At 48.7% G+C, this 14,112-nt stretch overlaps 1 protein-coding gene across 1 annotated transcript in view; it reads left to right on the top strand.

The window, feature by feature from the left end:
• Positions 1-14,112, top strand: part of UNC79 (unc-79 homolog, NALCN channel complex subunit) — a 154,050-nt gene that overhangs the window by 78,905 nt on the left and 61,033 nt on the right. Inside the window, exons 24-25 of the mRNA XM_066607519.1 lie at positions 745-926; positions 4,735-4,936. Of these exons, the coding sequence (XP_066463616.1) occupies positions 745-926; positions 4,735-4,936 (384 nt within the window). The remainder of the gene's footprint in view (positions 1-744; positions 927-4,734; positions 4,937-14,112) is intronic.

Below are 14,112 nucleotides of genomic sequence, written 5' to 3'. Positions count from 1 at the left end.
AGGGATCCTCTGGTGCGGCTGAGAACAATGGGGTTGAGATTCAAATGAATGGGGGTTCATATTTGTACGTCTCAAAATCGTGTGATTATATGGCCTGTGTGAAGCCGGCCTTAGAGTTATTTGTTTTACTCATTTATATAGCTCATACATATTCCACAACACTGTCTATCACCTGATATTGGGTTCTGTCCCCATTGGGGCTCACAATATAAAATCACCTGTTGGCACGTTTTTAGAGTGTGGGAGGAAATTGGATAAAGTATACACAAACCCAATCAGAACGTACAAACTCCATGCAGATGTTCTAAGGGCCCATTTACATGGACGATTATCATTCAGTTAGTCACTGGATCTTGTGAAATTGCCCCAATGTGTAATAATGGCCAATAACTGAATGATGAATGCTTATCATTCGTCATTCAGTTTAGGCAGGCATAAAAATCAAGTGCAAATTGTCCTATGTAAGCAGACAATCACTGCTTATCGTCATACATGTTAAGCTGGTGTCAGAACATGATGTGAATAGAACCTGGTTTAGTTCTGTGTATGGATTAAAGGAATGGACCTGGCAAGATTAATACACTGTCATGCCTAAGGGAAAGGTGTATGGCACCAAAGAGCCACACGTCATTCTCCAGCCCTCAGGCCATGATCTAGGCATAACATGGCACGCTTTCACCTTGAGTGCTCTTTTAATGACAAATAATGGTTGTTATTATAAATGCCTTATTCTTGTTGTTACAGTGGAGAAAGTTGCTGTCTTGTGCCGATTTCTGGACATTCACTCAGTCACCAAAAACCATCTATTGAAGTATTCACTGGCTCATGCTTTCTGCTGTTTCTTAACTGCGGTAGAAGATGTCAACCCGGCTGTGGCAACAAGAGCTGGACTTTTACTGGACACCATCAAGAGACCTGCTCTACAGGTAAGACTAAGGGAAACTTCTCATTCCATGGAGAACATACAAAGTTGACCTACAGCAGTGTTCAACAAGGGCACGAGTCATAGAGTAAGCTGCTTTTGTAGGGGGTGGTGTGTAGCAGCTCTGGCTGGCTCTATTGCCTATGGGTGGAGGACTAGCATGGATATTAGACAACTGAAAGAAGCCGTACAAAACCGAAAAACACGGAGGGAGCTCGCCTTTTGGGTCACCGAGAGTCATGAACAACTAAATGGCTAACAACCACAAAGGACTAGCACACAGCTGCACTAAGTCCAATCTATAATCCAATGGTGTTCATCCAGAGGAAGGCAAAAAATCCATATGAGGTGGATGCTGATTGCCCCACATTAGAGGGAGAAAAATTTATTTCCGACTTCAAATATGGCAATCAGAATAAATCCCTGGTTCAACGTCTCATCTCCAGAAATCTAGTACTTATAACCTTATAATGTTTTTTGAGAAAGGCTTCTTGACTCTCTTTGAACTAGTTCAATGATTCATCCATCACAATATCTTGTGGCAGGGAATTCCGTAGTCTCACTGCTCTTACAGTAAATATACCGCTTTATGATGATGGTGAAACCTTCTTAACTGTAGATGTACATGGTTGCAGGCCAAGGTGTAAGAAGATCATTAAAAGATCTCTGTCCTGTCTTGTCATATATTTGTACATTGTAATTAGATCACTCCTAAACGGAATAACCTCAGGTTTGGTAACCTGTCATGATACTGCAAACTACCCATTCTGCTGTAACCCAGCCCCATCACCCTGATCTTCCAAGCACACTTCTCTCTGTCTTATCAGTTGTACATAGTTTTAAGAGCTGTTCATTTAGATTCACAATTTCTGCTTCCAGATGGGCAATTCTCACGCACAGCAGTATGCCCCATCCAGGAGGGCATATATGGCTCAGGATTTACAGTACGACTAATGGGCTCACTATGAATAATGGGGATCTCTAAAAGTACAGGAAGAATTAATTTTGAAAAAAAAACCTCCAACCTAAAAGTAATGGTGACCAAATAGCAGTTACTTCTAAACCCTTTATTCTAAAGTCAATGAATCTTGGGTCATACTTGAAGGGAATATGTCGAGACAGAAAGAGAGACAAAGTCAGAGAGTTATTAATCAATCAGCGACTGTTTTTTAAGTTAGCTAAAAGAAAACGATAATTGACTAGTGAATGAATTCTCGCTCATCATCCTTTTCGTGGCCGTGTTTACACAGAACAACTGTCCCTTACATTTGCTTGATCAAGCGACTAGTTGGGCAAGAGTTGTCAAATCTAACACCACCATAAGGGTACTTTTATATGGGATGACTGGTGGGTGCTTTCACAGAGGAGCAATAGTTATTCAGTGAATGAAGGTGTAGTGGGCCAGAGATCTCTTCCGGCCGCCTGCCTTCCATTCACAGTGAATAGGCAGTCACTCATAGATGAACGACTGCCTGTTTACACTGAATGAGAAGTCCCTCATTAGTTGCTTCGTTTCAGTGAACTGAAATGAAGAGATTAAAAGCTAATGTACAGTTTCTCAGTAAGGCCTTAGTCAGACGGGCGTTTTTTCGCGCGATTTGCGGATCGCATGACGGATGCGCATCCGCAAATCGCGTGACCGGTGCGCGCAAGTCGCCCGCAAATCGCCCGAAAATCTGCTCCTAGCCGCGTTTCATTAGAAACGGGCCGGAGCTGTCCAGCGCATTGCATTCAATGGAGACGGCAATACAGCCATCTCCATTGAAAGCAATGCGCTGCGGGCGAGCCCGGGATGAATTGTCGGTAAGGGCTTAAATATATAAGCCCTTCCCTGCAATCCATCCTAAAATGTGTTAAAATAAATTGTATACTCACCTTCTCCCGGCAGCCGAAGCTCCGCACGGCCGTCCTGCAGTGGGTGTGAAGGGGGTGTGAGTCAGACCTGCCCCCTGATTGGCTCAGCGCTGAGCCAATCAGAGGCATGCCTCACTCACACCCATTCATGAATTCATGAATGGATGTGAGTCAGACCTGCCCCTGATTGGCTCAGAGGCAGCAGTCACTCACCCATTCATGAATTCATGAATGGGTGTGTGAGTGTTTTCAGCCTCTGATTGGTCAGGGCTGTGACCAATCAGAGGCAGATCATTCCGCAGGCGGGGATTTTAAAGCCCCGCCGGCTGAATAGTGCCAAGAAGCAGTTCAGGAGAACTGACAGCGGCCGCGGCTGGACTCCGGCTGCAGCGGAAAGGTGAGTATACAATTTTTTTTTATTTTAACACATTTTAGAATGAATTGCAGGGAAGGGTTTATATATTTAAGCCCTTCCCGACAATTCACCCCGTGCACGCCGGCAGCCCATTGCTTTCAATGGAGCGGCTGTATTGCCGCTCCATTGAATTCAATGGGCAAACACCGTTCTTCTCTGTCACAGCTGTTACAGCTGTGGCAGAGAAGAATGATTTGTATTCTATATGTTCTCAATGGGGTCGGCGCTGCTGCCGCCGGCCCCATTGAGCGCATATAGAGAAGAGAACAGGAATCGCAGATCGCAGATAGGTGCGATCTGCGATTTTTTGTTCTATAATTTATCGGACGAGCGCATAAAAAGCGCTCATGTGTCCGATACCATTGCAAAGCAATGGTTTTATAAAATCGCCGGACGCATGCGCATGCGCAAATCGCGTGAAAAATCGCCCGTCTGACTAAGGCCTAAGTATCCTGTCGGGTCCAAGACAACTATAGGTCAAAGTCACTTGTTTGAGCCATTTTACGGCCAATAGTTAGCCCTTGTAAAACTACCCTATGCCTAATAATAGTCTGACACTTCCTATTCTGTAGACAGAACTTTTCAGCAGCCATCTCATTTTCATCACAGGTAGGATTACAATGAAAGGTGACACTTATATGCCTACAACACAGGATCCACCATTCACAATAGGTGATGGTCACAGCTTATCTACTCCCCTCCCTACTGTACACAATGACCTCTATGTAGGTTACAGAGCATGTCTACTACGCTTTTGCATAGACGTCAATGGATCCCCTCCTGTTCATTCTGTGAATGGCCCATGATTCATGCAGCTCAGGCAAAATGACAGTCCCCAAAGTCATGTACAGACACTAGAATAAAAAAATCTGCAGTCTAGATAATGAAACATTTTCCTAATGTTTTTATCTGGTTTTTAATTACTAAATATATATATATATATATATATATATATATATACTACCCATCTGCACACTCACAAGCTCTCACACTCACTTATTTGCCTTTTTTAGTTTAACAACATTTTTTATTTATTTTGAAAAGGTCAAAACCTGTTATTCATGACTTTCAACATTAAATTCATGTATATAGTCAGGGGGTTACAATTAGAGATGAGCGAACGTACTCGGTAAGGGCGATTTCGCAATCGAGCACCGCGATTTTTGAGTACTTCACTACTCGGGTGAAAAGTACTCGGGTGCGCTGTGGGGCGGAGGGTTGCAGACGGGAGTGGGGGGTAGCAGTGGGGAACAGGGGGGAGCCCTCTCTCTCTCCCTCTCCCCCCCACTCCCCGCTGCAACCCCCCGCTCACCCACAGCGCACCCGAGTACTTTTCACCCGAGTAGTGGAGTACTCGAAAATCGCGGTGCTCGATTGCGAAATCGCCCTTACCGAGTACGTTCGCTCATCTCTAGTTACAATATTTGCCTGATTTATATAGGACATATGTCACTAAGCTGCACCTAGTACTGCAAACTAGACCTCCAAGTACTATATAAGGAATGTACATTGTTCTCACTTTGCTCCTGTTTTGACTTTGCAGGGTCTTTGCCTTTGCCTGGATTTCCAGTTTGACACGGTGGTGAAAGATCGGCCAACCATTCTCAGCAAACTGCTTCTCCTTCATTTCTTAAAGCAAGACATTCCTGCCTTGAGCTGGGAGTTCTTTGTGAATAGATTTGACACGTTGTCTCTAGAGGCTCAGCTACACCTAGACTGCAACAAGGAGTTCCCATTCCCTACAAGTAAGCACTTTGTTAAATAGCTTGCTCCCCAACAATCCATATTCCAACAGGTTAACTGCTAATATAAGTCTCCTCTTTGGGGTTACCTGGCCTTAATCTGTCCACTTCAGAACACCAGGTTACAGTTTTCATATAGAATTAATCTACATAAACAGAAGAATTACTGTGTACATACATTACTTTACATATCTTGTATTGATCCTCCTTTACAGTTCTATATTACACGTATACTCAAGAGCTGCACTCAATATTCTGCTGTTGGAGTCTCTTTGTGTATACAGATGAGCAAATTTTACTTTGATTGTTATAACACTGTGCAGAAAATTATTTTATCTTAATCCATTAAAAAGTTATTGTTCTCTTCTTTTGACACAACAAAAAAAACCTAAAAAGTAATTCACAGTGTAAATAAACCACCCTGATAGCAGGGCACTCCATGATATCACATCACATTAAGGGCCCTGTTACACAGGATGACTGTTGGGCGCAGATGCAGATCGTTCCGGCCTGCCCTTCTTCATTCACAGTAAACAGGCAGTTGTTCATAGATGAACGACTGCCTGTTTACACGGGTCGATAATTGTTCAGTTTTTATTCATGCATAAACAGAACGTTGTACAATAACAGAACAAATTATCGTTCGTCGTACAGTCTGTCGATGCAATTGATCATCGCTCAGATTCTCGCAATCCAGCAAGAATCTGAACGATGATCCGCCCCTACTTAAGGGCCCTAAGAGTCAAGCTAAAGATCAACACATTTGTATATTACTTATCCTGTACTGACCCTGAGTTACATTCTGTATTATATTCCAGAGCTGCACTCACTATTCTGCTGGTGGAGTCACTGTGTACATACATTACATTACTTATCCTGTACTGATCCTGAGTTACATCCTGTATTATACTCCAGAGCTGTACTCACTATTCTGCTGGTGGAGTCACTGTGTACATACATTACATTAATTATCCTGTACTGATCCTGAGTTATATCCTGTATTATACTCCAGAGCTGCACTCACTATTCTGCTGGTGGAGTCACTGTGTACATACATTACATTACTTATCCAGTACTGATCCTGAGTTACATCCTGTATTATACTCCAGAGCTGTACTCATTATTCTGCTGGTGGAGTCACTGTGTACATACATTACATTAATTATCCTGTACTGATCCTGAGTTATATCCTGTAGATCTTTTATTATAAAAGTAAAAAACATAACAATGACAAGAACATAAATATCGCTCACTTGGCATAAGACATAAACATAAAACCAAAACAAATCATCACTTATATTAACTGTACTTTGCCTTACTTCAGGACAAAGTAACAAAAGCAAAAGGTCCATCTGGTCCAAATAATACACACCGCACACTACACCAACCTGCACTCCAAAACTACACTCACTCATCCTCACCAATACATATACACTACAGACTACATATAACAATAAACCCACATGTAAGAAAACAACCATAACTCACAGGATCCAGCCTGAAATCCCAAGAAAGAAGAAAGAAAACTTGACTAATAACCGAAGCAATGATATAATAATAATGCAAACAACAACAAAAGTAATAATAATAACAATAAGAACAACCCAATACCTTTTTTTTTTTTTCAATTTTTTTTTTTTTTATTTTTTTTTTTTATTTTTTTTTTTAATGCCCGCCACCTAAAGAATAAAACCTTACATAATCCTAAACTAACCCTATATCCAGACCAAACCACCACACACCCCAAACAACCCCCTACGGTGCAGCCACGGGAGCCACGCCTGCATCCCAAGTCCGTGCTCAATGTCTATGTCCAGGACGAGCCGAGCTGCACCGCATACACACACCCTGCCCGCCGCAGCCTGAGGGCCACGCCCGCACCAACAGTCCGTGCCCAGTGTTCATTGTCCGGGACGTGTCAAGCTACGGCTGAGGCATAAATCCCCCCCCCCCCCCTCCCCCCAATAAACCCCCACCCAACCTATCTATAACCCCTCACCCTATATACAAAACAAAACATAACATAACATATAACATATCTTATACTACACAACTACAAACCAACACTACATATTAATACCCGAAAGCCTAAGGTTCAGTTACCTGCAGCCGTACATACTTCATCTTTGACCGAAAAACAAAAACTCTACTAGTGTCACACTCAGCCCTCCACAAGGACTGGATATGATAAGCCGGGCACCGACCAAAAAGAGAAAAACTATCCCTATAGTTAATCTGTCCCTACAATGTCCCTACTCCTTCCCTAAAACTTACCCTCAGAGAAACTGTCCCTACCTCTCCCTATTCTGTCCCTACAAAGACCCTAACAATAAGAAGACTGTCCCTAACGAAATACAAACCCTCTCCATAGGAGAGAGGCCTTAGTCGTGCCCAACCTCTCATAATCCAGAGAGCGCACCTTCACCAGGTCACCCAGGATGTTCCTATTCACCTCATCCACGGGGAGGATTTTCTCTTCCGTCGAAACTAAACACCGTGCGTTCCAAATGTGAAACCTGACCACTAGGCTGACTAAGAATAAAGTGCACCGGTCCCTGCCACCAAGGTCCCCGAATGCCCCATAGACCCATTCCGCATACGAGAGGCGTGCCAACCTGGGCCAACCAATGGAGGCTCCCACCCGTTTGTACACCTCTGTATTAAAGGGACACTGAAGCAGGAAATGCTCCATGCTTTCCAGTACGTTGCTGCACTCCTGGCGGGGGCAACCCCTATCCACCAGTGGCCTGCTCTTCAAGTTGCCCCTTACATACAGTCTCCCGTGGAAACAGCGCCAAGTCAAGTCCCAAAACTTCAAGGGGATCCTGTCAGAATTCAATAAACGTAACCCTCCCTCCAGGTCCCGACTTGGGCAGTCCTTGAGCGCCAGGGGCTTCTGGAAATGGGTCAACAGAACCCTCTTATCGAGGAGTTTCCTCGACAGAGTTCTGATCTCCCACATCCCCAGACCCCACCGACGTATCATCTTCAGAACCACAGTAGCGTAAGCCGGAAGATGCCCGTGCGGCGTGCGAAGATCCTTCACTCGCCCTCCTGTCTCCCATTCCTGGAAGAAAGGCCGAAGCCATCCCCAACAGGAGAATACCCACGGAGGAGCCCTCTCTTGCCAGAGGTTGCCTATATTGATCTTAACAAAGGTGTTTACGAGAAACACCACGGGGTTGACCATAGATAACCCCCCTAGTCTCCTCGTGCGATATGTGACATCTCTCCTAATTAGGTTCAACCTGTTCCCCCACAACATTAGGAAGAACAGGTTGTAGACCCGGGTCCAGAGAGGTTCTGGCAAAATGCATACGCTGCCCAGGTAGATGAATAAAGGGAGCAGGTATGTTTTGATCAGGTTAACCCTTTCCCGAAGGGTCAAAGACCAACCCTTCCACTGGGCCACCTTCTGAGTGGCACCATCGAGCCTGACCACCCAATTTTGCATGGGGTAATCTCCCCGGCCGAATTTGATGCCGAGAACTTTAGCCGAGTCCTGGGGCACTGGAAGGGTGTCCGGGAGACTAAATGTAGGATCTCCCCTTCCTAACCAGAGACTTTCGCACTTATCCCAGTTGATGCCGGACCCGGATGCTTCCGAGTAGCGATCCACCTCTGCCATCACGTACTCTGCCTCCCCCCTCGAGGACACAAAGACGGTGACGTCATCAGCGTACGCTGCCACCCTGAGGGCGGCTTCCGGCACTGCCCGATCCATCCCGACCCCCGCCATAGGCCCACCATCAATCATCCTAAGGAAAGGATCAATGGCAAACACGTACAGCAAGGGGCTCAGAGGACAACCCTGACGGACGCCAGACCCAACCTCAAATGGGTGGCCGACCCAACCGTTCACTAGCGGGAAAGTCTCAGCCCCCGCGTACAATGTCTTGAGCCAATTGACAAACCCCACTGGCAGGCCATATCTCAGAAGAACAGACCAGAGGTACTCATGATTAACCCGATCAAACGCTTTGGCCTGATCCAAGGACAGCAGGTACCCCTCCCAGTGACCAGCCCTACCCTGCTCCACTGCCTCCCGGACACCTAGAACAGCACTAAAGGTGCTACGGCCTGGAACAGAGCAATGCTGGGCGCCCGAGAGGAGCCGGGGTGCAAACTTGACCAGCCGATTAAACAGCACTTTTGCCAGAACCTTCCTGTCCGTATTGAGAAGCGCTATGGGACGCCAGTTCTCAATACGGCTCGAGTCTTTACCCTTTGACAGAAGGATCAAAGCCGACCTCCTCATTGACTTTGGGAGAGTGTCCGAGGAAAGACACTCATTGAAAACCTCAGTCAAGAGGGGACTCAAGAGGTCCTTAAAGGTCTTATAGTACTCAGATGTTAAGCCATCCGGTCCTGGAGATTTTTTGAGCGCAAGCCCATCAATCGCCAGTTTAACTTCCTCTATGTTGATCTCCTCTGTCAAAACATTAAGGAAGATGTCATCCCCTGGCTCAGGAACAGCTTCAGCCAGGAAAGCCGACATCACATCTCGATCTAGATCCCTCTTCCTCAAAAGGTGCGAGTAGAAGGATCTGATGACTTCCAGAATCCCTGATCTGGACCTGTTCAGAGATCCCGTACCGTCGATCAGTCCAGTGACAACTTTACGATTCACTGACATCTTGCAGTTTCTGTAAGGGTCAGGTGAGTGGTACTTCCCGAAGTCCCTCTCAAAAACCAAAGATGCGTGCCTATTATACTGGCACCCTTTGAGCAAAGACTTCACTCTGGAGATCTCCTCGCGGCTACCTCCAGTCGAGATGAGATGTTCGAGTTTCCTCCTCAGGCCCTGATAAAGACGATACTTACTCAGGCTCCTGAGGCTAGAGAGCTGGCGGAAGAACCTCGCCGCCCTGATCTTGAATATCTCCCACCACTCTGACTTACTGCTACAAAGATCCAGTAATGGTACCTGGCTCTGCAGAAAATCCTCAAAGGACTGTCTTATCTCTGCTTCCTCCAGGAGTGATGAATTCAGCCTCCATAAGCCTCTACCCATCCGGGGGGTCTCTGCAACATTCAGGGAAAACAAAATCAGACAGTGGTCGGAGAACTCCACCTCAACAACAGAAACTGGTGAAGAGATGGCTTCCTCCTTCAAATAAAACCTATCTATTCTAGACCTGCACTCGCCTCTATAATAGGTGAAACCCGCGTGGCCTGGGGTGTGCCGGATGTGGACATCCACCAGGCGAGCTTCGCTAGCTATGCTATTAAGCGCGACGCTATCATAAGTCAGCTTGCCTAGGGAGCCTCCCCTGTCACGGGTCCTCGTGACTGCGTTAAAGTCACCCCCAAAGATCACCTGCCGACTGGTAAAAAGGTACGGCTTGATCCTCATAAAGAGATCTTTGCGGTCCCGCTTGGTTTGGGGACCGTAGATGTTGATTAGCCGAAGCTCTTGTCCCTTCATGAGAACATCCAGGATCAGGCACCTCCCTATTTCTAACTCGATAACCCGTCGGCATTCAACCGCTGCGGTAAAAAGTACCGCCACTCCGCTATATGGCTCGGCCGCAAGAGACCAGTAAGATGGACCAGACCTCCATTCCCTCCTTGCCTTATGCACAGCTGCCAAATTTGGCAGCCTGGTCTCTTGCAAAAACAAAATGTCAGCTTCAACGCGGCCGAGAAAATCAAAGGCCGCAAATCTAGCCATATCAGATTTAATGCTGGCAACATTAATGGATGCCAGCGTCAACGGAGCGGGTGCCGCCATCATTGGTGATTGAGTTAGATGGCTTTCTTCTTCCCACCCCCCTTCTCATCCGGGTCTGAGGATGACCCCTTGCCACGTTTCTTGGACACTGAAAGGTCCATGGCAAGGGGCTCCTCGACCTCGTCCTCCTTGTCACTGGGCTCTGGGCCAGCCCTCCCCCTGGAGGTCACCAAACCCCCATAAGAGGAAGGCTCAGCACCCCCTGTAGGCCCCACGCTTGTCCTAGGCATCTCTTCCTCCGAGGACGAGAGAGCTTGGTACCTGTTGGAGAGCCCAACAAGAGGAGAGTTTGGATTGCCTTCCTGCACCTGGCCCGTTGCAGGGGAAGATTTCCCTTCCCTTTTTTTCATTTTCTTGGAGCCCTGCTTGCGCTTTTTCTTTTGCCACTCATCCTTGCCCTCACCCACACTTTCATAGTGGGAAGAATCTGAATAAGTGGCATCCTCTTCCCTTTGGATCCTCCTGACCTCCTCATCCAGCTCCCTGTCCCCTGGAGCCTCAGCCACATGATTTGCGTCCGGAGCAGGGGCCAGCATTGACCCACCTGCCACCTGGGTTTCCACCAGCTCCCTGCCCCTTCCGCGCTTCTCTTGGCGCCTTAGCTTGGCTGCCCCAGCATGTTTGTTCTTCCTTGGCTCCTGGGCTCCATCGCCTCTGCTGGTCCCCTCCCCTGCAGAAGCAACCTCACGGCTCTCCTCCGCTGGGGCCCTGACCGCATTGGCAAAAGAGCGTGGACAGCGACTGAATGGGTGACCGAGGTCACCACACAGGTGACACCTAATCTCTGTACAAGATGCCGCAAGATGACCTACCTCGCCACACAGAGCGCACTTGATGACGTTACAGGCTGCACTCAAATGTGTGGGGTCGCCGCACTTGTGACAGAGCTTCGGCTGCCCCTGGTAGAAGGCCAAGATACGATCCCTGCCAAGGAAAGCCGCGGATGGTATGTGGGCCACCGAATTCCCTGAACGCTTAAGTTTCACCATAAACGTCCAGGCTCCGGACCAGATGCCGTGTTCGTCCCGGTTCTTATTGGGCATATCCACCACCTCTCCATACCGACTTATCCAAGTCATGATATCATAACAAGAGAGGGACTCGTTACGAGTCAAAACGGTCACTCTCTTGACTCCAGTCTGGCGGGTTACCACTTGTGCAGCGAAACCGCGCCAGCCGGGCTCGTCCTTCATCAGCTCATAATTCCCCCAGAAGAGCTCCAGGCCCTCCGGGCGAGCAAAGCTGATGTCGAACTCAGACGTGCCATAAGGATGGATCAGGGCATAGATGTCATTTGCCCTGAAACCCATCTTCAGCAGAAGCTCCACCACCTTACTCCTGGATGGGCACGCGTCATTGCCTCTCCACTGAAGACGAGCCACATTCCTACGGCCAATGTCCTGCCCGGTTGTCGGCAGGGACCAGACGGTCTCCCCCCTTTGTTCTCGGAAGGCACCAAGACCATGTCTCTCCACCCAGAGAGACAAATCCACAACTCTGCCCCCTACATTCATCGAGCTCTCCCCCCTCCTCAAGGCCTCCAGGAGGCGCTGTTGCAAAACGCCGTCCCCAGAGCCCAAAGACGAGGAGGACGCATCCCCCCTCCCTCCAGCGGCGACACTGGCATAACTTCTACCAGATGTTGTCGCCGCTGGAGGGGCGACTGGATCCTGACCCACCCCCTGACTACCCTCCAAAGCCCCACCCTCCCTTACAAAAGGTGGCATACCAGCCGGGGAATCGGGGACACCTGTTCCTGCAGGAACAGGGGCAGCAGGAACAGGGGCAGCAGGGGTACCAACAGCCGCATCCATTACCGCACTCACTTCTCCATTAGCTGCTGGACCAGGACCCATGTTACCTTTACTCTTAGTTTTCTCTTTATGCCCTGAGGGCAAGTCCATGGCACCTTTGGTGGGTGGCTGAAGATGTACTTCAACATTTCTTTTGACATTGGTGGCTGTAGATCCACCCACCTTAGCCACTCTTGGATCTGCAGTTCCCCCAGCTTTCCTTCCAGCAGCAGAAGGATGTTTACCATGTGTGGGAGGATCGGCAGACCCAGCCACCACCCCCTGCGCCCCCTCTGCACCGGAAAGGCGCTTTAGGGACACAGGGGGGACAGCTAAGCCACCACCGGTGGGACCTGGCGCCGGATCGCGCCCCCCTCCCACTGGGACGCGACCAACAGCGCCAGCACCTCTGGACTGGCCGCGACTCTTCGCTTTCCGAACGCTCTTCTCCACCTCCTTTACTCCTCCATTCCCACTACTAGCACAAGTGGGCTTGGAGTTTTGGGCCGCATTAACCCTCTCTTCCCCAGTCCCCTGCACCGGACCCACCATAGAGCCCGGGACTAGGAGCTCAGGGTTACCACCCTGGTCTGACTTTTCAGCCAAACCAGAGTGCTTGGTGACATAAACGAACTTTTCTTGAATATACGTTTTTTCCTTTTTCCTCCTCTTTTTGCTTGAGGTGTCTGGGGGCAAATCCTTTCCAAAGTAGCAGGATTGTAGCCTCTCTGGGGACTCCTGCAGCTGTATCTGCCGCATTATCAGCGCCCCCTCTCCACTGCTGCTGCAGCTGTCGTCGGTGTCCTCCTGGTCAGATTCGCCTGACGTGGGGGGCAGGCTGACCTGTTCAGCTGGGATGCTGGGCCCAGTAGTCCCACCTGGCAGCGACGATTGCTGCTCACCAGAGCACCCAGCTCGCCCATCCTCAGCACTGTCTGATTCGCCTGTGCTGCTGCTTGAGCACCTGGCAGAGCGCTCTTTAATGCCGCAACTGCTCACAGACGCCATTTTGCTAAACCTTTCGTCGTTTAACAGTTTTTCTTTGAAAGGCCCGCTTCTTTGCAGAATCCTTTCCCTCTCCTCTGCATAAAACTCCATGGCCTCCTCACAGGCTTCAATCTGCCGCGATATGGCTAACTTCCTGGTGCGGGATCTGGCCCGCTCCGCATCATAGCGGGCAACGTGCAGCTCCTGCTTATATTTATTCAGCTGCCTCCCGACATGCCCAAAGTCCTTCATATACTTGGCAATGCGTGATGCCACATCCGTTACAGACTCGCCCTCCCTGCGATCAGCCCAACTTGCCTGCAAACGTTGTTTTGCCGCATGGTCCTCCACTCTCTTCCTCTGGCTGCGGGTCCTCTTGGGCTCCTCCAGGGGAGTCAGGGTGACATTGCTGCCACTCCGACCAGGTGTTCTCCCCTCCTGGGGTGCAGTCCTCCCTCCCCCCGACCGAGGCCAGAGGGAGGAGGTCTGGGACTCCATGGCTGGAGCAAGCCCAGCACCTGTAGACTTGGCTGGGTAAGCTTTCCTCTTACTGGTGACCACACCCTGGATCCTGCAGAGCTCTCACACACCCAACCTTCTCCAGAGATGCACTCACTATTCTGCTGGTGGAGTCACTGTGTACATACATTACATTACTTATCAAG

This window comes from Eleutherodactylus coqui, chromosome 6 (assembly GCF_035609145.1).
Source record: "Eleutherodactylus coqui strain aEleCoq1 chromosome 6, aEleCoq1.hap1, whole genome shotgun sequence".
In the NCBI taxonomy this organism is placed as follows: Eukaryota; Metazoa; Chordata; class Amphibia; order Anura; family Eleutherodactylidae; genus Eleutherodactylus; species Eleutherodactylus coqui.
The sequence above is the reverse complement of the archived record's forward strand: the minus strand, read 5'-3'. Positions and strand labels throughout refer to the sequence as shown.